The sequence below is a fragment of the Pogona vitticeps genome, chromosome 6, assembly GCF_051106095.1.
Source record: "Pogona vitticeps strain Pit_001003342236 chromosome 6, PviZW2.1, whole genome shotgun sequence".
In the NCBI taxonomy this organism is placed as follows: Eukaryota; Metazoa; Chordata; class Lepidosauria; order Squamata; family Agamidae; genus Pogona; species Pogona vitticeps.
The window spans coordinates 6,421,411-6,444,362 of record NC_135788.1 but is presented as its reverse complement, the minus strand read 5'-3'; the positions used below and the strand labels follow the sequence as shown (position 1 = coordinate 6,444,362).

General features: G+C 44.0%; 1 protein-coding gene across 6 annotated transcripts in view; it reads right to left on the bottom strand.

Moving 5' to 3' along the window:
* The window catches only part of LOC110071938 (sodium channel protein type 5 subunit alpha), a 281,534-nt gene that overhangs the window by 10,933 nt on the left and 247,649 nt on the right, over positions 1 to 22,952 (bottom strand). For 2 of the 6 annotated variants that reach the window (XM_073002844.2, XM_078378173.1), the window contains 2 exons: positions 18,173 to 18,295; positions 3,969 to 4,250 (listed from right to left, as the gene is read on the bottom strand). In XM_073002844.2, coding sequence (XP_072858945.2) covers positions 3,969 to 4,250; positions 18,173 to 18,295 — 405 coding nt within the window. Of the gene's footprint in view, positions 1 to 3,968; positions 4,251 to 18,172; positions 18,296 to 19,271; positions 19,395 to 22,952 lie in introns of all 6 variants that reach the window. The other 4 variants (XM_078378169.1, XM_078378171.1, XM_078378172.1 and 1 more) reach the window with 2 other exon arrangements.

The following is a 22,952-nucleotide window of genomic DNA, read 5'->3' as shown; positions in this document are numbered from 1 at the left end:
ATTCAGAAAAGTTCCTTCTTTACGACAGTACGACGACTCCTTTTGCTTTTTTTATTTATTTCGACGAATGAAAAGCAGAGGGCCCAGTTAACAACAAACAAGAGCATCGGGTTTGGCCCCGAGACACCTTTCTCTGAAACAGCACCAATTAGCGGGTACGTGTTTTTGTACCACCGCCATGCAGGTACGTGTTTCCTGTCCGCCTGGCTACACTAGGAAGGTGGCTTTGCCATCGGAGGATTGGAAAAATGGGCTTGCTGGTTCATTATGTTAACAATATTGGTGGAGAAGGCCGGCGATTTCTTTTGCAGGTGGCTTAATAGTCCCTTCCCAGGCCTCCCGGTGTTTCTCTAATCCCAGAGAAGCCAATCAGGACCTTGTTAAAGTCTATTTCCCGCTTAACAGTCATTTATTTTGCCTAAGGAAGTTAGGATCCGGAAGGGAGAGGTTATGCTTGGTCACTGGCTTGCCCTCCAAATTGCTCAGATTTTTTCCTGGTGCCTCCCTCCCATTGGTAAAGCAATCTTTTGTCACTATGTGATGCTCCTGTCCTGGGGATATCATTTGGCTAGATTCCAGCTGGAGCAGAAATGAGGCATTTAGCATAAACACACACACACACACACACACACACAGAGAGAGAGAGAGAGAGAGAGAGAGAGAGAGAGAGAGAGAGAGAGAGAGAGAGAGAGAGAGAGAGAGAGAGAGGAGCCTCAGCACTCGGTCCTTGCAGTTCATGAACTGACTGGGTTGTGATTAAGATATTTCGGATGGCAGAACGGTCAAGGAAGAGGCTCCCTATCCTCCACCCCCCCCCCCGACCGCCCATACCCTCAAGCGAAAGGGCCGAGCCGCAAGATAATCCACAGCTCCGTTGGACTTCTGGAATTCTTCTCCAGACACTCTGGAAAGAGGTGGTGATATCACCAAGGACAGGAAAATGAGGCTGGGGGGGGGTGTGTGGCAGCAGCAGGGCTGGGGGGGGGGGAATGGTAATTATCAGGAAATTAGTAGCCACTTACAACCCAGATCTGGAGGTGGTAAAATCTTCACCGGAGTGTCGCGTGATATTATCCCTTCTTGGAAAGGATCCAGCAAAAAGAATGTCTGCTACTAAATCCTCGCTCTTTCTCCCTCCGTGTATGTTGGGTGGCAGGGTGGGGGGAGCAGGGTGAGATTAGAGCTGATAAATTGATCTCAAGGCAAGCTTACGGCTGATGACGATGAGGCCCTTGGTCAGAACAGAAGTGTGGCATATTGTGCTCAAGTTTTAAAACCAGCAGACTGTGGCTAACTAGGAAGTTAAATACAAGGGAAATAAAAGTGTTGGAGAAACAGAAGAAGATAACCATTTGGAAGTAAGTCAGGACACGATCCTTTGGCAGAAGCAGGCTGTGACGGGGAACAGTGGTTGGCGGCGAGCACGCTACACTATTTCAAAGGACTGTTTTTCCCCCAGACAGCATCATTCCTGGAGGCAGCTAATAACTTCCCGCCTTGTGTAAAACTGGGATTGAGGGCTTATGTTTGGCATTGAGAACTGGGGTTTCATGGGGCGTCCTCATTTTCAGCCCCCAAAGCTTGGAATGCATGGTGAGGATCTAGACCCCTGAAGCACCGCATTGGGGCCAGAGTTTGGATACAGGAGTAAAGAACAGATAGCCCTGTTTCCAGCTCCCTGACTCCCCCAGGAGAGCTGCTGTTTGGCAGGCCTTGCTAATCCACTTCTGCTCTGACAGACCTAAGCCTGGTGCTCCACAGATCACACGATAGGCCTACGCTCTCCTTCTGCACTTGGAACCAGGGCTGGTGCCAGTTGAGTTCCTGCTGCTGGAAGCAGCCAGCACAACATCAGCTGGAAATCTGGGAGAAAATATTGGCCCTGTGTTGGCATAGGGCCATCACTGGCTCACTGCTATCACTGGACTGTTTCCTTCATCAAGGGTGTGGCACCAGATGTTTGCAGCTGGGTGCCTGTCATGGGCTGCTGCAGGCAGGCTGTTGGTTCAACTTTCCAATGATCTCCTAGAGCAGTGGTTCCTAGCCTTGGGTCCCCAGATGTTCTCAGATGACAACGCCCAGAAATCTTGGCCAACACAGCTAGTGGTGAAGGGTTCTGGGAATTTTAGTCCAAGAACATCTGGAGACATGGTTCCCAACCTTGGGTCCCCAGATGTTCTCGGATGACAACTCCCCCAAATCCTGGCCAGCACAGCTAGTGGTGAAGGGTTCTGGGAGTTTTAGTCCAAGAACATCTGGAGACCCAAAGTTGGGAACCATGGGTCTACAACAGTGGTTCCCAACCTTGGGTCCCCAGATGTTCTCAGATGACAACTCCCCAAAATCCTGGCCAGCACAGCTAGTGGTGAAGGGTTCTGGGAGTTTTAGTCCAAGAACATCTGGAGACCCAAGGTTGGGAACCATTGGTCTATAACCCAAGGTATGAAAGGTAAGTAGGTAGGTAGATAAGTTGGTCTGTCAGTCAGTTGATAAGAGTATTTTCTGCTATGAAGGCCAGAAAAAAGTTGTCATGAATAGAAACTGAATTCTGCATTGGATCCTATCTTAAAATGCAGCACTAATCACAAACAACTTGAGTGTTTTAGTCCTCGTGTACCCAACACGTTCAAAGAGTTTTAACGGGGACACTTGCTGGTGATCCATCACAAACCCACTGAAGATCCTGTATTTTTCGCTTCCTATTTCATTTCAGAGCACCACTTGCTATTTTAAGTCTCTTGCCTCAATATTACTAATTGCAAGGAGGAAAAAAATAAACAGATAAAAATGTTGGCTCTCCCAACTTTGTGCAGTGTCTAGGGGAAAAACGGGTGCACCGTGACATCGATTTATGAAATGCCCTAGTAAATTCAACAGAAGGTTGGGTTATACAGTAGAGCAGAAAATGGTTCCAGAAACTAAGAAACAAGGTGTTGGAGTTTTAAACATGTAGACTAGTGAACTGCTGTCTCAGATAAGATGGGTCAAGATGGTTCTTCCCTTTTAATTCTTGCTTCCAGTGGAAGGAATTTCATTGTGCGCACAGAATTCCTTGCTGTTATCTTCAGGTGTATTCATGTACATGTGCAAATCAGCTCTCATCAATTAAACAAAAGGGTGGGGTGGGGAACCTGGGCATGACTATTTTGCATGCACTCAAGTGCACCCAAATGTCTGGATTGGAGCAAGCACCTCCAGCATAAAAACCTTCTTGTTATTCTGTCTTCTCTGCCAGACAAGGTAGATATTGTTGAACTACAACTTCCATCATGCCCCACCACTGGCTATGATAGCCAGAACTGATTTGGGTTTCAGTTCAATGACATCTGGAAAGTCACCAATTGCCCGTTTCTGGCATACATCATAAAAGAGAAATCACTGAAACAAGTCGATCGTAGGTTTTCGACAGAACAGAAAATAGCATTTTTTGCCAGGAGTTTGGAAAATTAAAAGTAATTAGATAAAGTTCAAGCCCACTCTATTATCATAAGATATTCCCACCTCCACATAGTAAGGATAAATCCTCATAACGATAACAGTAATTAACAGAAGTAACAAATGACAGTATCCCTAGTTATTTTATTTTCCAATTAGTCAGCAGGTTCCTTAAATTAAAGAGCCATCAGAATTTATTTTTTTCAAAGACTGTAAATTAAGTACAAATGCTTATAAGCTCATTGGATGGGAGCCATGCTGATAGAAGAGGCCTTCCCCAATGTGTGAGAGAATTGGAGATGATTTCGCTGGGTCCTTTTGCAATGAAAGTATTTATAATTTTTAAAAATATCTATTAAAGTTTGGTTTTCCCCTCCCACAAGGCTGTTGTTACCCACCTCCAAGCATCTATATCAAGACTACCTTAATGAGCCAATCAGATTGATTGGCTACAAATCGTACAGTCACCAGTGTAATTTCTTTTCTATCCAAGGTACAGTTCTAATAATACCATGAAGGAATATGGAACTCACCACTTGCAGGAGAGCCAAATAGCCGGCGCCCACATTATCGAAGTTGACTCTTACTTTCGTCCAGTACAACTCTCCCGTGTCGTTCATGTTTTGGCAATCGCTCATGTTGTTGACAATTGTGTAGTTCAAAGGCTCGTCCCCTTCCGTCTTGTTAATGCATTTGCCAAACTTCCCGGCAAACAAGTTGACTCCCATTATGCTGAAGATAAGCCAAAAAATGAGGCAGACAAGCAGAACGTTCATGATAGAAGGGATGGCGCCTACCAAGGCGTTGACCACCACCTTGGATGAATGAGAAGAAAGCAAGCAGTTACAGGAGGCAATCCTCTGCTAAACCACAGTTCTAGACACATTACTTTGAATAGTATCTATTTAATAAACACATTGAGTGTTGGTCCACTTTTCTGAAGGAGGCCGCCCAAGGTTTATTAAAACCAAATGGGAAGTCCTTCTGGTTTCTCACTTTTAAAGAGCAAAATATGCTTCTGTGGATTTTCCGCATGGGACTGTGAACCAGAGGAACATCAAGGCAAGTTCTTGTAGTAAAACAACCGAGTAAATTTGGGGTAATGCTATATTATATTGAGTATACTTGCACAGGCTGCTCTTAAAGACTCATGGGAGATGATTGTCAGGTTCTAGTCCAGAGACAATGTACCGTATTTTTCCATGCATAAGATGCCCCCATGTATAAGATGCCCTCCCCACTTTTCTAATCCAAAATTAAGAAATCTAAGTGGGGTTTAGCAAGTGTAGGGGGAAAGGGATCAAAGCACTGCAGGATCGCTTTGATTCCTGCTTTCCCCTCCACTTGTGTTTGTTCTCTCCTCAGCTTACTTCCGTGTATAAGATGACCCTTAATTTTTAGTCTAAAGATTTTAGACAAAAGTATAGTCTTATACATGGAAAAATACGGTATATCTTTCCTTTAACGTAAAGGTGAACAAACTGGTGCCCTCCAATTGGTTCTGGCCTGCCATCTGCTACAGATGATGAACAATTACAAGAAAAAGGCCCTAACACAGCACCAAGATGTAACAGCCGCCTAGAGTGGTCACAATTGACTAGATAGGCGGGATATAAATGAAATAAATAAATAAATAAAAATAAAATAAATAACAGCTGTGCTGCTCATCCAAAGTTTTGCTGATTTGGAACTGTTAGTTATAATATCAAGGGGCTGCTTACAGTTTGCATACTATTTAGCGGCCAATTTATTCAAGCTATTAGAAACTCGTTATCTGTTATGTGGTTATTATCTTAAGCACGTTTATCCTACCCCCCCCGCCCGAATCTTTTGAATGGAGATGGCTAAAATATATATTAATTAGAATGCTCTGTCTCCTGGTTAAGTTGCATAGACATTGTTGTTCATCAGAGTCTCAAGATGCATTCTCGGGACAGCTATGGCCTCAGGAGACATGGAGAGGGGAGTCCTGCTAATTAACAACATTATTTAAACTCCTAATCTTGTGAAATTCAGATTTAGTGTGGATAAATAAACAAAATAATTTTAGATACGAACTATCCCAACGCTGTCTGAGTGTGCAGCCGCACAGACTGACGTAATGTACGTATTGTGGCCAGCAGTTCCTGTAAACGTAAGGGGCTTTTCCTTGTCTTCACTATGATGGCCACAGCTACGGTGTTTCATAGGAATGTGTGCCTCAGGAGGATTGGGACCGCTCACAGCTACACAAATCCAGTGCAAACGCTTCAGCTCCTCTTTCTCTTGCATTTTACTACTATGGAAGTACAGAAAGTTGCTTCATACTGAATTATGAGTAAGACCACCTAGCCTAGTATTCTTAACATTGAGAGGCAACTGCTCTCCCGGGTTTCATGCAGGATTGTGCCCTAGCCATACCTGGGAGTGAACCAGAGTTTGGGGAAAGTTACTGTTTTGGAGACTGTAACTTCCAGAATGCCTGAGCCAGCATGGCCAATTGTAATCACAGTGGCTGAGAGACACTGCCAATTATAATTCCCAGAAAAGGAACCTGCCAAGTTCTGGATTGAACTTGGATGAAAACCACGTGCTTCGCCATTAAGCAAGGGACCCAACAGAGCCACATTATGTTGGTGAATTAAATTTTATTTTTCATGCAGCTCTATTCTTCAGGTTCTACCACAAGCAGCTCGGCTTTTCACTGTCCTGGTTTGATTGGAGACTAAGGTCATAATCCAGATGCTAATGTCACCTGAAACCCACATATAGTTTGGGATGGAGCTCAAGAATTAGAGAACAATGGATGAATGAAATACCGGATGACCCCTGGCAAGCATAATGGGTCATCCACTGTCTTGTTCAGGAACCTCTCTGGTCAGTGACCCGACTCCTACAGCCGAGGGAAAAGCAGCTGTCTCTCTTTCCATCAGGCACTTTGAAGTAAAATGTGAGAGGGATGACTCGTGTGGAGTCCTAAAGACCCATCTCAAAGCCCAGCCCTGCCAGGAGTCAGAGTCAAGTGGGTGCCCCTGGCAGCCAATGCAGGAGGCGGGGCAGAAAATAGCTGGAAGACATTGGAGATCAAATCCTTGTGTGTCATGCAACCTGCTCTCTGAAAGCAGCTAGCCAGCTCCCCCCCTGGAAGCTATGGGGGATGTTGTCCCCTTGCCTTGCTGAAAGCAATCTGACTGAGCTCTCTGGTCAATTTCCTCCTGTTGGTGGGATGGTGGAAGGCACCATATTGTGGTGAACTTATTTATTTATTTATTTATTTATTTATTTATTTATTTATTTATTTATTTATTTATTTATTTATTTATTTATTGGACTTATATACCGCCCCATAGCGCTACAAGCACTCTCCGGGCGGTTTACAATTTTTAATTATACAGGCTACACTTTGCCCCCCCAGCAAGCTGGGTACTCATTTTACCAACCTCGGAAGGATGGAAGGCTGAGTCAACCTTGAGCCGGCTACCTGGGATTTGAACCCCAGGTCGTGAGCACAGTTCTAGCTGCAGTACAGCGTTTTAACCACTGCGCCACGAGGCAACCAAAGGCCATGGACCTACCCTGCACATGAGGCTCAGCTTTACTGAACCCTTTCCTCTTGTTGTGAGGCTATCGGTTTCCACGTCATATATTACTGGAGATAATGATGGATCACCATCCAGGGCCTATATGGGAAGAGGGACTGCTAGTTTTTGATCCAGAAGAGGAGGAGATGTTTGGCCCTCTGGACTTTTTTTTTGTAGAGTACAACTCTCATTAGCTTAGCCACATTAGCCAATGGTGAGGGATCATGAGTGCTGGAAATCCAGTAGCTGTGCGGAGGGGCCACACTTTCATTCACCCATCTTAAATTCAATCCTTGTTTTCCTTCCCAACCCCATCTTTGGACTCCTTTGCATACTTTCTGTTTTTTTTTCATGAGGCCCAAATAGGATCAATTAGGAATACATCTCATTTTAACTAGCAGGCACACAAAATAATACTGTATGGTTTAGGTCGCCATCAGATCTGGTCAAGAACCCAATGAGGTCAAGTGACTTGATCCTGGTTGACATTGGAAATGCTTGGGACCACACAGATGGAATATCAATCACTCTGCAAGATGGCTCTGAAGCAATGGGATGGCATATGTAGCAGCACACATCATCATCATTGGCATGAAATACTCAATATAATATCAACATGCATTTCGGAGACAATAGGACACATTAAATTTACGGACACATCACACTCTATGTTTTGTACCACCATATACAGTAGGAAGGGGCTTCATGCATGCAGATCATTATATAGAAAACACAGAATACAACCCAGTAAAAGGTAGCCACGATCAAGAAAGGAAGGGTGTTTTCAAGTTGATTTCCATTATAATTAGTTCAGGCCTGGAGCACAGAAACGTTCCCACTATCCTATCGTCGTAGTTCCCCTTAATACATTCCCCCCCTCAAGCTTGGCTGTTAACATATGGCCACCTTTAGCTGGATCATGACTGAAACACATCCAAGGCTTGGGAAGTCTTTTGTAAACCTATTACAGACCCTGGCGACCCTGTCAGCTCAATCACAGTGCTACTCTTTGAGGCTTTGGTCATCTGTGAATTTGAAATGGAGACAAAATGGTATCGATCATGAAAGAACGACATTCTGATTCAAGTGTGAATCAGGTTACAGTTAAAATGTCAGTTGACTTAATAGGGCAATCCCTGGCTTTTTTAAAAAACAAGTCGACGATGCAACCACTCATTCCACGTTTCGTTTATTTCTCTCCCTCCCCCATTTTTGTTGTTGTTGTCGTTTTTGAGAGGGGAGTTTTTGCAAGGGTGTGGATGTGCAGGACATTACAAGCCAGCAGCACCTCAGAACTGTTATATCAATGGGAGGTTGGGTTGCCAGGTCGCTAGTTTTCATTCTGCGACCGAGTTCTCGGGATCAGTTCCCCAGATTTCATGCTTAGGCATCTGGAGCCTGAGGCTGCAAGTTCAATTCCCCGCTGTGCCTTCTTGACAGGGACTCAATGATCCATTGTTTTCCCTTCCAGCTCTACAATTCCAAGGTTATTATTATGATGATTATTGAATCTCAGAGAATGAGACGCTGCCAACCTGGCAACCCAGATTTTAGGGTCCGTTCTCACGGCTTCTAGATGTGTGGTGTTTGGAAGAACTTTTGGCTTTTTATTCTCTTGCAGGCCCTGCAGCAATGACGTTAATCATATAGTCTCTACAATACTGATTCATCAGTTTTGCTCCAGCTTGAATTTGTTCGCAAATGGTCGGCCCCAGCAATTTGACAAACCACCACCCTTGTGACATCACAAGGGGCTTCTTCAAGGTCTTGGACTTTGGCTCTGAAACCACGGGGAATGGCATGTTACTGACCTAGCAATCCTCCTGGGAGGTGATTTATTCAGGGACCCTTTCTAAAAATGTTTTTAAAAAATCTTCTGAAAACCAAGAGAGGGCACCTGTTTTATTTTTTTTAAAAGTGTTTACAGTTCATGTTCTTCTGCTGGTTGGTGTTCAGAAAAGAGAAGACCAACCTGGTGCCCTTCAACTGTGTTTGACCATCCCATCACCCTCTTCATTACAGATCAGAGACCATGTGCCTCTCGTTCATTACTCTGGAGAATATTTGATCAGCAAAGGATGTCATGAGAGAGATGAGCTATAGCATGGGGAAGGTGGTGATTTAGTGTTTGTGTCATTTTACACCCACATTTTTACATAAAAGACATTTTGACTTATGTCTCTAAGGACCTAGGAACCCTTATGGTTCGGTGCCTGTTACATGATCAAAGTCCAAGCTTCAGGTAGTTAACTAAGAAGGTAGTTATTTTGTGTGTGGCGTTCTTATTGATTCAGCGTTGTTCCGTCAAAATGGTGGAAAAACAATTTCCGTTCTCCAAAGTGTCCCAAAGGAAATCTTTGGTCAAAGACGGAGAGGAGAAGAGAAACGTTTCTTTGGCCAAAGAGCACTTTTGTCCAATGTCCATTTGTGCCAGCCCAGTACTGTTGCAAATGTAAAAACTTTTTAAAAATTTAGAAGGGTGGATTTCCAAATGAGGAACGCTATGGAGTAGCACCCATGCATGGGATCAGCACACGCCAGCATGCAAGTACTGTAAAGACAAATGCCAAGCATTAAACAGGCCATGCGTGATTCTCTTCCATTCCTCTGCTTCTCCCTCTGTTCTCTCCAGGAAATTGCTAAGACAGGTAACAAGACACAAAAACGTACAGCAAAACACCTCGTGCGGCTTCGGGTGATTTCGAAAAAGCATAATTTTGCCCAGATGTATGGTACCCTTGCACGATTCTTTCTGATGCCAGTGGATGGATTTTTTTTTTAAAAAAAGCTAACATTACTACAGTGGTTTAAGTTAAAACCTGTATTAGAACAAACCTAACAAGCCTAATTTCTCCAGAGTTTGGAGAGCATGTTTAAGGCCTGGTTTCTTTGCAAACAGTTTTTTTCAAGAATGTAAATTCATGCACATTAAAACTGGCCTGTCCTCTATGTCAAGGGGAGAAATGGAGGCAGTTCTCTCTCTCTCTCTCTCTCTCTCTCTCCTCTGGACTATAAATTCCTGAACACTGGCCATGTGGCAGTGGAGTTCTGGATGTTGTCAAGCCTGCCCCTCAAAAGAGGACAGTTTTCATCTCCACTCATAGAAAGAGGATTAGAATCCTTTGTATTTTCTTTCCTGATGTAAGTTCCTGAGCTCAGTTCTAAAAGATGTCTAATTGAAGGGGCAAATGAGATGAGAGTAACTGCTTGGTGGATGTTTAAAGAAGTATATAAATGTGACCCATAGTTCTGCATTCTGAGAAGGGCCAAAGGACCAGAAAATGGCTTTCTTCCGTTTCTTGGATGAAACCCAACCAGAAAGGCTGGCGGCTTCAGGATGCTCCACTGCAGCAGGTAAGTGCAGGGTGAGCACCTTCAGTGGCACACCATTGCACAGTTTTTCCTTTTTTCTGCGTCTTCAGCGTCTGTCCCCTGAGGCTGCCGCTTCATGCTGCATAATGGTAGGGCTGGCCCTAGTGAAGTGGCTGGAAATTCTCCCTCTACTAAAATCTGGACGCAGACGGCACTCTTCAGCACCTACAATTGATATGAAGAGGAAAGCGACCTTTCCCAGAAGGTCTCAATCCAAATAAAGGGACCCTCTGCACTTACATAGCTTTGCTTCTTTTTTAAAAAAAACCTGAACCACCACCACCTCGCTGCATGGTTGGTCCTTTAGACCTTCTCGGTGTTGAATGTGACTGGAAACAGACAGATCTTGGAAAAATTACTGTATTTTTCTGTGTATAAGATGCCCCCACTTTTCTAATCCAAAATTAAGAAATCTAAGTGGGGCTTAGCAAGTGCAAGGGGAAAGGGATCAAAGCGATGCAGGATCGCTTTGATCCCTGCTTTCCCCTCCACTTGTTTTTGTTCTCTCCTCAGCTTACGTCCGTGTGTAAGATGACCCTCAATTTTTAGTCTAAAGATTTTAGACTAAAATATAGTCTTATACACGGAAAAATATGATACTCTTTGGCTTACAAGTTGGAGAAGCCATGGTCAGGATTATTAGTTCATCTTCCTAGCTGTCTGGCCGGCCGCCCACCCACCCCTTTTTCAAATCATTTGTGACACGAGTTGGTGTTCCGGTCCAACGTTTTCTTTCTGACCACTGTGGCCAAACAGCCCAAGGGGCAAAGGAGTTAAGGCACCCCCCTGGGTGGTAATAATCAAGGAGAAAGACAAAAAAATGTGATGTATGTCCTCTCCACAGAAATTAGAATTATTTTGCTTGGGGCTGGATGACTTTGGAAGTTAAAGTCCAAAACAGTAATTTTCTCAAGCTCTCCCCTCTCCGCCTCCCCCCCCCCGGCTGAGTTTGACTGTGGCCTCAGGCTGCCTTCCCTCCTGATGCTTCAGTCAACCCACCATCACAGGCCCCATTAACTTCAAAGAAGCTTCACCAAACCCATTCCTTTGAGAAGGAGGCTATTTGTCTCTAAATGTGTTCCCTCAGGAAGAACTCACTAGCTATTATCATCCTTTCCTGCTTGATGTATTTGTACCTCAATGTTAAAAGTACTTAATGCATCTCTTGGGGGGGGTGTGTGTATGAATTTCCTTGTATATTCTGCAGCATATCATCGGTTGGTAATAATGCTAAGCTTTACCTGACCCTGAGTCATGGCTAAGTGTGGGTAAACTTACTAAAATTAGAATGAGTTGGATTTGCGCTTGTTTGTAATGATTCTTCTTCACTTTAACGGACAAGCCAATGATGATATTCCTGAAGATCAGAAACAGAACATCCAGTCCAGACAAGACCACCAGGTCACATAGAAAGCTAGCCTTTCTCTGTTGCAAAATGCGTCCATCTGAACAGAGAAGCTCCGGATTCAAATCATAAATTAACCGATTTTAATGCTTTCTTTTCCTGTGTATAGGGTTATCTTCAGGGTCAAACTAGTCATTAATGGGAATGTGGATTTCCTTCCATTAGCTTGTTTTCACTCCCACAACGGGACTTCCTCAGAGATATGTGCCTCGCCAATGAGATGTAGAAATGTAGCCCTTGTTTATCCTGCAATGACTAACTCCAAACAGAGCACACTAACCATGACATACGACCAACAGGTGTATTTCACCATGTGGGGGAGCACCTCTTCTGAAAACATATTAGGCATATCATTGAGCCTAGCTCTTCATTGGGGAAACAGCCACAATAATACTGTTGTGGATCCAGCTTATATCACAAATTTTTTTTACAAGTCATTTGAAATTAATGGACTTCAGTTAGACTAAGATGGACTTAGCCGCCATTACTAACCGAAGCTTGGAAAAAATTACTTTTCTCAGTTAGAGGCAGCCTGGCTGAATTGGCTCAGGATGCTGTAGTTTGAAAATTATTATAGCCCAGGGATCATGGGGGTCTGTGAGATGTGGGAGTCCTTGTCTACCAGAAGCACTAGGATGTTCTTCTTCATCAACACTACTGAAATGAGCAAGAACTATGTAAGGCACAAGCCTCACTCGCTCGGCCTCCAAAGGACATGGCTTGTCCTTCAGTCTGTAGTTCTCAAGGCGCAGGTGGGAAAACATGGGGACTAGAAGCAAAACAGCAGGCAGCTCAGGGAGTTCGATTCCCCACTTGTGCCTCACAGGGGAACAGCCAGCCTGGGTAGCCTTGGGCAAGCTGCAGAGTCCCAGGGTGCCCCCTAGAGGAAGGGAATGGTAAACCACTTCTGAATACTCTATATCTAGAAAACCCTAGAACGGATCGTCATAAGTTGGGATTGACTCGATGGCACATTTCTGTTATAACTAGAGAGCAATAACAGCGAAAAGAAATAAAATGTAGTCCTTCAAATGCATAGCTTTTGAACGGTAAGTTCATTAAGGACAGGGACTCGATTCATCTTAAATTGCAAAGATGATCATGGTGAACCTAAGAGATGGCAGAAGCAATTGTTCAGGATGCCCAATGGTAAAGCAAAATTATAAGCACCTGCAAGTAGACCCAGAAGTTGAAAAGTATTTGGCAAATTGGGCATTGATTGGTGTCATTGTCTTTGCACAGATCTGCCCACTATTGGAACCCCCAAAAGAATGAATGAACTGTCCTTAGGATTTTTGGGGTGGATTATTTGCTTCAATAGCTATGCATTGAACAAATGGCCCTTTATGAACAAATCTGTGCCTCTGAATGACTGCATGGTGCCATATTTAATACCTTGCTTATCTTTTTGATTGATCAGACTGGCCTAACATCAAAAGGAGGAGAGAAGCATGAGATTTTGGAGCACCACAATCTGCCTACTCAGGTTTGAGAATGGGATAGTAGGTTAAGCAAAAAATTGTTAAGAGAAGGAAAAATAGAAAAAGCCAAAGTCTTAAGGCAGAAACAGATGCTATAGAAAAACCACTACAAGCATGGTAGTGTTGGAGAGATGTGATTCAGGCAGACACTGGGGTTCAAGAAATCAGACTTCAAGATATCCCATGCTTAAGTTCTGCAGACCAGTGAGAAAACTTCTTGTTGTGTAGTCAGATATTTTCAGCAGTTAAGGAATCCTCTTTTCTAACCATGGATTGTCTACAACATTTGCTTCTGCCCGATGAAAGCAAGAAACAGGTTTAAAAGGAGAATAAACTAGGTTCAAACGAATAGGAAATGGAGTGATCCAAACCAGAGATGGAAAAAGTTACTTGTTTTGGATTGCAACTCCCACGTTAACCCAATAAGCATAGCTCATGGCCATACCAGGAGATGTACTTTGGAACCTGTTGTCCAAACAAATAAACTTTACCATCTCTGATGGGCTGGCTCTGTCATTAGGAAACATGTGGTGTCTGCCTCTGATAGCAGATAGGGAATAAAGTTGTTAGTTGTTTGCATTTTTTTCCCCCAAATCAAAGGCCTTGCATTTTGCACAACTACAATGTTTTTGTGGAACCCTCTCCCAATTTTTGCTAAAGCTACTGCTGTTTTTTTTAAAAAAGTGCTTGTATTTTTGGGTCTTGTGCAGGGAAGAAACCCCCCACCCCCCATAATAATAATCTTGTTGTAACTGGCCCTTTTTTGAAGGAGTGTCTCATTGTGTCGAGACATACTTAAAAAGAAAAACCCAGAAAACTTGTGAATATTTGGTATATCCTTATTCTATTCTGGACCTCAACAGAGGGGAAACCCTGACCTCTGAGTGTTCAGCCTGGAGGCAGGCGCTGCATCATAGCCTCTCCCAATTTGTAGAGACCCTTGTCCAGCAGGCCAAGGCCAAGAGGCAGTCCTGAAAGCAGCCAAATCAGGGGACAGATTGGATTTGTCTTCAGTGTGGAAGGGATTGTCACTCTCGAATTGGCCTTCTCAGCCACACTAGACGCTGTTCCAAGTCCTCCATACAGAGTGCATTACCATAGTCTCTCAAGACTGAAGGATGCCTAAAAATGTAGAACCCCAGTCCTTCGGAGCATTGATGGCCAGGAGATTCTGGAAGTCATCAACCAACAAACAAGAAAAACAAAATATTCACTCCCACAAGCTTTGCATAGGAGAATCTCAAGCTGGCCTTTGCTGCTGCCTCTGAAGAAAACATGTAGCACACCATGGATTGTGGTCTCACAGTGAACGTATGTACAATTGTCCCTCTTCCTGGTCAAATCCTAAATATTCTGGCAGGACTGGGTTGGGTTTAGGGAAGCCCTCCAGAGGTAAACTCTATCTCTCTGTGCCTAGAATGGACTAGATCATTCTAATGTATATGAATAATTACTAATTCGAACTGTTTCTGTAATCAAACAGGTGTACAACATATCTAGTTCTGATGTGGACGTCTGTGACCTGTAACCTCTGTGCCTGCTGCTGAAGGCTGGTGGGGAACTACAATGCCTATGTTCCTCCTTCTTATGGTTCGACTTCAGACTATTCTTTAGATAGATAGACAGTAGAGGACTGTCTTCCATACAACAGGACACTTGGGTATTCGTCCTTCTCGTGGCTGTTTTCCCCCACTTGTTAGACCTCTCTTTCCACCAGTGGTAGTGGGGATGAGAAGGCTACCTGTGGTGGCGCATTCAAGGGCATTTGACCCCTTGGGAACAACCTGAGAAGCAGAGTAGAAGCTGACAGAAGATCGGGTGCTGGAGAAGATGAGGATAAAAGGAGATTTAGCTCAGTGGGTTAGGAAGAGTTCGATTCCCCGCTGTGTCTCCTGTGAGTACAGCCAGCCGGTGTGGCCTTTGGGGAAGTTGCGCAATCCCAGGGGAACCCTCAGAAGAAGGGAATGGCCAACCGCTTCTGAGTATTCTCTACCTGGAAAACCCTGGAAAGCATCAGAATGGACTGGACACCCCACTGTTATGGTTGTAACAGCTCTCTGCCTGTTGTAAACTGCTTAGGAAAGCCAACTCCTTATACTGCCTTTCTAGGCTTGTCCGGTCTAAGAACCTTTCCATTCTCATATGGGTCAATAATAATAATATTATTATAATCATAATCTTAGAATTGCACAGCTGGAAGGGACCCTATGAATCACGGAGTCCAGCCCCTGTCAAGGAAGACCAGCGGGGAATCGAACTCCTGACCAGATGCCTAAACCACTGAACTATCCAGCAATTCTCTATAAACTTCATGCAGGGGCAATTCTATCACACTCTGTGAGCTCCTCAGCAGCCCTGTTCCTCCCCGTTTTGGGATAAAAACATGTGGGGGTGGAAGAAGGTGGCAGGCAGCAGAGGCAGGCTTTCCCCTAAGTGGTAGCAATAGGGGTGGCCCTCCAAAATCCAGAGACGAGTGTGTCCGGCTTTAGGACCTTTGGTAGTTGCGCGCCCTTTCATCTGAGGCAGCTCTACTGTAAAGCAAAACCGAGCAAAAACCTGCTTCCGTGCTTTTCTTGTATTGATCTAGAGGGTCACAGATTCCTTGCCCCATAGAAGTCCACCAGACAGAATTTTAGTAAATCCTGGAAGGGGGGGGTACTTCTTTTTAGAGCAACCTCCGGTGACTTATTTTAATGATGAGTTGATTAGCCAGGCCTTGACCCTGCTAGACGTTGTTCCCACTGCAGTGTCATAGAAGCATTTAGGGTTTATGACAGTCACAACTAGCTTGTCCCCTATTAGCTCTTTTAGTTGAGAGAGGAGAAGTACCCTTTTCAAAAACAGCAATCCATCAATCAGTCAGTCAGTCAATCAATGTGTTGTTCTGTCAGCTAACCAGTCCTTCTTTTCTATATTTTCCTGACAAGAAGTATTGCAAATTTTTTTAAAAAAAACAAGCAAGGCTGGACCAAAGGTATTGCAATCGGAGAAATAACGAGACATGCAGATGTAATATAATCATGCATAAGGAACACAAAATGCAGACTGAAATACTTCAGCACAAACACAGCACAACGCAGATGCAATATAATCATGCATAAGGAACACAAAATGCAGACTGAAATGCTTCAGCACAAGCACAGCACAAACGCCATGTTCACAACACAAACAAGTGAGTTGGTAAATAAGCACATTAATAAATACATCCCCAGTTCCAGAAGGGACTACACAAGAAAGCTGCCCGGCTGTAGATGCAGGCTCTCTCTTCCATACATGTGATTGCTATGAAGCACAAATTCTCAAAGACATCCTGGCAGAATTCGGAGCATGGCTGAAAGGGGTTGGAGATGCCATATTTTCTAATTGCAAACACTTCTTTTCTTTTTAACCTCTTCTCCTTTATTAACAGTGTCTTTATTCAGTGGAAATCTCCATGGGTTTTGGAAAACTTGAACCTTGCGGAAATGTTGGTATCACCTCTATTGATTCGTGGCGTTTTTGAAAACAAAGGGCAGCTTAAAGCTCGTAGCACAGATACTAGGGGTGAAAAAGGTGGTGATTCCATCTCCCAACCTGAAGGCAGAAACTGGAAGACATGGCATAGGGGGAGCATTCCCCACCACCACCCCGCACAGCATATAACAAATAAGGAAGAGGAATGTGCAAGGTGCTAATCCTTAAGCGGTCAACAAAGGTGACTGGTACAAATTTCTGCACGCCAAACTGTCAATGGGCGAACATGCGCAAGCTCTCTATGCAACAAGAAGTCATAATGGGCCATCGAACATAAAGGTAGATATGCTGGGAGACGGAACTCCGGAACCGGAACCATTCAAAGGGAAATGCTCCACACGGTCTTTCCTTTGAGTTCACATTTAAATGCATTTGTAGTACGCAACATTATATAGGGAGATTTTCTTAGGGCCAGTGCAGAGTTAGCACAGTTACCATTAGGTGGATGTACAGTAAATGACCGAAGGAGGATTTTTCCACATGGGAGGTGCAAGGCTGGGGGGGGGGGAATGGATCATATATCCCCCTAGCTCACTTTCAAACCCTACCTAAGAGCCAATGTCATGTAAGGTCGAGGGCAGAGAAGAATGTGGTCGGGCAGAGAAGAGCAGCTTGCTACTCTTTCCCAATCAGTGCACCCCTGGCCCTCTTCAAAATGCTTATTTGAAGAGGACTTCTGGCCTTTCACAAATGTGCTTACTGCACCTTAAGGCCAGAACTGAATTGGATTGCTGTGTTGATGGATGGTGGAGAATAGATAGGGCAACATCTGTACCTGCATGCAGCTGCTGCATGGCCTCTGTATGTGCTCTGGACCCCAGGGCAACATTGTGGGTGGCACAGAAGGCTGAAGGGCTGTGGAGGGAGAGCATGAGGACATTGTCTGGGGGAAAAGCCAGGCTTCTCTCTTCCTGGACTGGCTGATGAGGTTTCCTTGGTCAATGCAAGGACTGGCTTGCATCCTGCCCTGAGAATTTACATAGCTTTGAAATAGGATAATGATTGGATGGCTTCCTGCTCTCTCTCTTGCTCTCTCTTTCTGTCTCTCTCTCTCTCTCTCTCTTTGTGTGTCTGGGTGCCTATGACTGGGGGATTCTGGGATTTTTCCAGGCTCTGGATTAGCTCACAATGGAATCCACGACGAAGCAAACCAGTCAAAGCCCAAGCTACTCCAAGCAAGCAAGGTGATTTCGTAACAGGAAGAGGGAAAGATCAAGAAGGTATTTTGCAACATATGGCATCATGATGGGCTGTTTCATTTACAGGTCGGGATGGAAAGCAAACCAAAGCAAAACAGAACAAAAGAATGAGCGATGTGATCTTCATGACATGCGGGTGGACGTTCACGGATACATGGGCTTCACGATGGATCTTGTTGGAGGGGAGGGGGTTAAATTGAATCTTACCCTCATCCCTTCAAATCGTGAGAGTGCTCTTAAGGGTCTCAGAGCTCTGAGGGTCCTAAGGGATTTAATGGGACCAATTTCGGAGTATCCAAGAGTACTAGCTATGAGGCTTACTAATGACACCTGAATGGAGACAGAAATGGGGGGAAGAAAAGAGTCCACACTATTAGCATAACTCCTACCACGCGTCTTCCGCTCTCTGGATTTGCACCTGAAAAGATAAACTTGGTTAACCAATTGGTGAGGAAAGAGCCTAGGGGAAGGAAAATATCCGATTAACCAGGCAGAGACGAAAGACAAGGAGCAGAAAAGAACCCAGGCAGAGAAAAAATTCTTTCCTTGAACGCTTTGAACCCTTGATTTCCAAAGCAACATGAAATCATACAAAACTTAGGAACTCGAGGTTATGTATACATATCATTCAGGCTTGGACGCACCCTTTTAAATGGCACCTGCTTTCCCCAAAGTGGCCACATGGAGTTCTGGTTGCCATCGAAAACGGGCAGAAAAAAAAGCAAATAGTTTCTCATGCTGACCATCGCTCAGAGCTTGGAAAAGTTAAAGTTTTTAGAGGACAAGCCCTATCTGCTCTGGGAGTTGACGTCGCAAAAATGTACCCTTTCCAATCTCTGCGGTGGTTTCAGCCCCACTTCCCCAAAACAAAAGCTGATTTTTAAAAAAATGTACGTTTAACTGAACAAAACTGGCAGAGACGTAGGCGTCTCTCCCATTATTAAATTATGCGAACGCTAATTTGGTGCTGTCAAGATGAATCGCACGTATGTTGTGCCAATCCTATACACATCTTGTTACTCTTTTTAAAGAAACAGAACGCTGCCCATGCCAATTAAATCATCACTCAATGTCAGAATTGTTAACATTGTTGCTTGATCTGTGTTTTTTTATGGTAGCCCTCTCCTCTAAAAAAAAATTAATAATAATCCGTCTTTAGTTTGGGCTTCATGGAAGATTCATGGCGACCACCATGGGCCACCTTAAGGAAAGACCTGGTGGCAAATTCCCTGCAAGACAGAGAGAGAAGGTATTGGTTAATTCAGATGCACGCATGGCATAAACATGGAAAGATGGCAACCCTTACCCTTATGCTTTCAAATCGGGATAAAGCTCGGAGGGGCCTTAAAGCCCGCAGTGTCCTGAGGGATTTCATAGCTGCCAGGTGGTCATAACCGAGAATAGTTGCTATCTGGCAAATAACTGATATCTGTGCAGATCGAATGGAATTTGAAATTATTGGTCAAAATGAGAAAGGGTGGGATACACACACACACACAGAGTCACCCACCACCCCCCTGTTGTGTTTCTGCATGACACGGTTACATTCATTTGATACGATATGCAAAGAATTGGGGGATTCTGATATGCACTTAGAAGACTCTGTTGTAGTTTAGGGGGAAGGAACTAGACCTCTTTACCAGAAAGTTGCAAATCCAGGATTTTACAGGACGAAGCCACAGCACTTACGATGGCATTAAATTGGTATTTACAGTATAGTGTGGAGATACCTTCACTACCCCAGGGAAGAAAAAAACCCCAGCAAATTTAGGAAAGATTCCAACAAGCAGGTTAGATGCGTTTGGTGCCTCTTGAGGTGGCGCCAACCACCATTCTTGAACGAATGTAGGCTATGTTCACAAGGAGCTAATGATTGTTCCATGGAAGTGGAACTGGCGGGACAGATAGGCGGGGTATAAATCAAATAAATAAATAAATAAATAAATAAATAAATGAATGAATGAATGAATGAATGAATGAATGAATGAATGAATGAATAAATAAATAAATAAATAAATAAATAAATAAATAAATAAATAAATAAATAAATATGCAACCCAGGCCACATGGACACAGGTAGTAAAAGTGGGCTTAGGTAGCTGGACTGAGGCAGAACTGATAGTTTTGCTGATTTTAAAATTGGGGACACAGGCTGGACTCCAGTTTGGCACCACGTCACATAAAATTACGCAGGCATAACTTGGTCAGGTATGATGCCCCAGCCACACCAGTTGCACAATCTGCTGTGTGGTTCCCATCACAACCAATTGCACAATTGGCCAGCAGAAGGGCCAATAACACTTCTCGTAGCAACTGCAAGCATAACGTTGAGTCGATGCCCATTTAAGCGATGCAACAGGATTTCAGCGATTGGGTTCAAAAAAGGAGGGAGAAAGGCCGATTTGGCAGGGGTGGAAAGAAGGACAGTTCAGACATTTGGAAGCGGCAGGGGGCTCATTCAGACAAGTGTCTAAAAAGTTAACAAACATGGTTTTCTTGCACTCTAACTCCCAAGCGCCCACTATCCCTGTGGCCAGTGAGCTTGCTAGGTGTGAGATTCGAGGAGTTGGTTGTTGGAGAAAAGGAAATGTCTGCAAGCAGTCATGGGGGGTGCATTCCTGTCTCCCCCAAGAATAACTCCAGTTCCTTCATTATCATATAGCATCACAGCAACCAAGCCTTTCTGGAGCAATATGGACCATCAGAAGGAGGTTGCATCACCACCTTCAGCAGGAATTTTGGTTATTTTAAAAGACAGGGCCATGTGCCATGTATTCTGATCTCAAGATCTCAATTTCCTTCTTTTACAGATGTTGCCAGAGTATTGTGTTCTACCAGACCTTTTACAATCCATGCAAAGCATATTTAGCTCTGAATTAAGCAGAACGGTAAATATTAACACGGAAAACTGTGCTCTTCATTAAAAAGATTTTTTTTTCATCCTGAGTCACAGCCAATGATTTAGGGGGTGGGCTACAATCCCCTAAATTACATATTGGAACTACTTTCATGGTGGTCTTGCTGGCTGCAGGATTCTGGGAAGTATAGTCCAAAAAGCTACCATCAGCCACAGATCTTTTCTTCATGGCAACGGAGTCTGGGGTTCACCCTCTAGCCAACAGTGTCTTCTCTGCAGGGGCATTTTGTAGAAGAAGACAGATAGTGGAGAGCCACGTCGTCTCTCCCCAATCCTGAACCTCTACGGCATTTCCAAGAGATGCTGAAGCAATCAAGAACACCGACGTGGAAAACGACTGAATTACTTTGGCAAAGAAGCAGCTTTTTCAATTACACTGGATTAAATTTGCACTCAAACCTCGGCACTAACAAGACTTCTGCGGCCCATACTTCCAAATGCACCACGGGTCCTGTCATTGTGTATTGAATTAGGCATCTATTCTGAGGTTTCAGCAGGGACGCCTGGAATGGTTGGTAACTTTTTAAAGAGGAAGGGTGATGGGGCCATAGGTGGAGACATGTTCTCCGAGTAGCCTGCTGTTGATTTTGGAGGTATTTTGTTTCTTCCTGTCAAATTTTATTTATAAGAGAAACCTCAACAGCAATGCGCTTGGTGTTGTGGACTTGATTAAATGTGACCTGGGAAGATATTTTTAAAATAATCAAACAGCTTTCAAAATCCTTGCTGACTGCCCCACATAACCCAGGCAAAAGTGGAATTCAGCACTTTTCCAAGAGAGATTTACCTCCTCGCGGCCGACGGTTCCCTGGTACAAGCTTGTTAAGACCTGATTCTTTCCAATACATCTGCTTGATCCCCTCTCTTCCTATAAATGTCACACCCATAATCCTATCCTGATGGAGTGTCACATAGCAGAGGTCTAAATTTCAAAACTGCCACACACGACAATTTTTTTAAAAAAAGATTCATCTGAAACTCTTGTATCAATATTAAACTGGTTTTAAGTTTCTAGAAAAGCAGAGAGAGTCAGTGAGTGGTGTACCTGGCTGAGAAGCCCACAGGACAGAAGGATGCTTCCAGGGAGAACAGAAATCCTGGACAGCCCTGGGCAAGATAGTAAGTCCCAGAATGCTCAAAAAAATAAAAATAAAGGAGGGAGGCGTGATAAAACACTACCCACCCCCAAACAATCTCCATAAGCCAGAATCAAATTCATGGTGTGCAATTATTAATTATTACTCTTTTATTGACAAGTCATACTAGGAGAAAGCAAAGGTAAACTCTGAAAAGCTACATGGCTCTGATGACTATCATCTCTTCAGATCATTTCCACAAAGGACAATATGTCACAGTCCTATGGGGCTGCTTCTCTAACAACCTGCACTTTGGGATGCTTTGATATACAGTGGTGTCTCGCTAGACAGTTACCCCACATGACAGTTTTTTCGCTAGACATTGATTTTTTGCGATCGCTATAGCGATTTGCAAAACAGTGATTCCTATAGGGGAATTTCGCTGGACAATGTTTGGTCCCTGCTTTGCAAACCGATTTTCGCTAGACGATGATTTTGAGAGTTCCGTCCATGCTCGCAAAACGGGTGTTTTCGGGACCTAAGCTTTGCAAGACAGCGATTTAAACAGCTGATTGGCGGTTCGCAATGCGGCTTTCCTATGGCCGATCTTCGCTAGACAACGACGATTCTTCCCCATTGGAACGTATTAAACAGTTTCAATGCATTCCAATGGGGAAATGCTTTTCGCTAGACAATGATTTCGCTAAACAGCGATTTCAGTGGAACCGATTATCATCGTCTAGTGAGGCACCACTGTATTTCCACAACATCACAACCCAAAGTTAATTCAGTTTGTAGTTTTGTTTACTACCACCACCACAAAACATGCCTACAATATGTTCAAGTCATAATAAAGGCCAACAACTCATATCCCTGTTTTACAAAAGATAGAACTGAAGCGAAGGTCATAAGTTTGGCAAAGCCACACAACGAATCAGTGGAGGTTGACCCCAAACGTCTCCAAAGTAAGATTCCCTTGCTATTCACAGTCCGT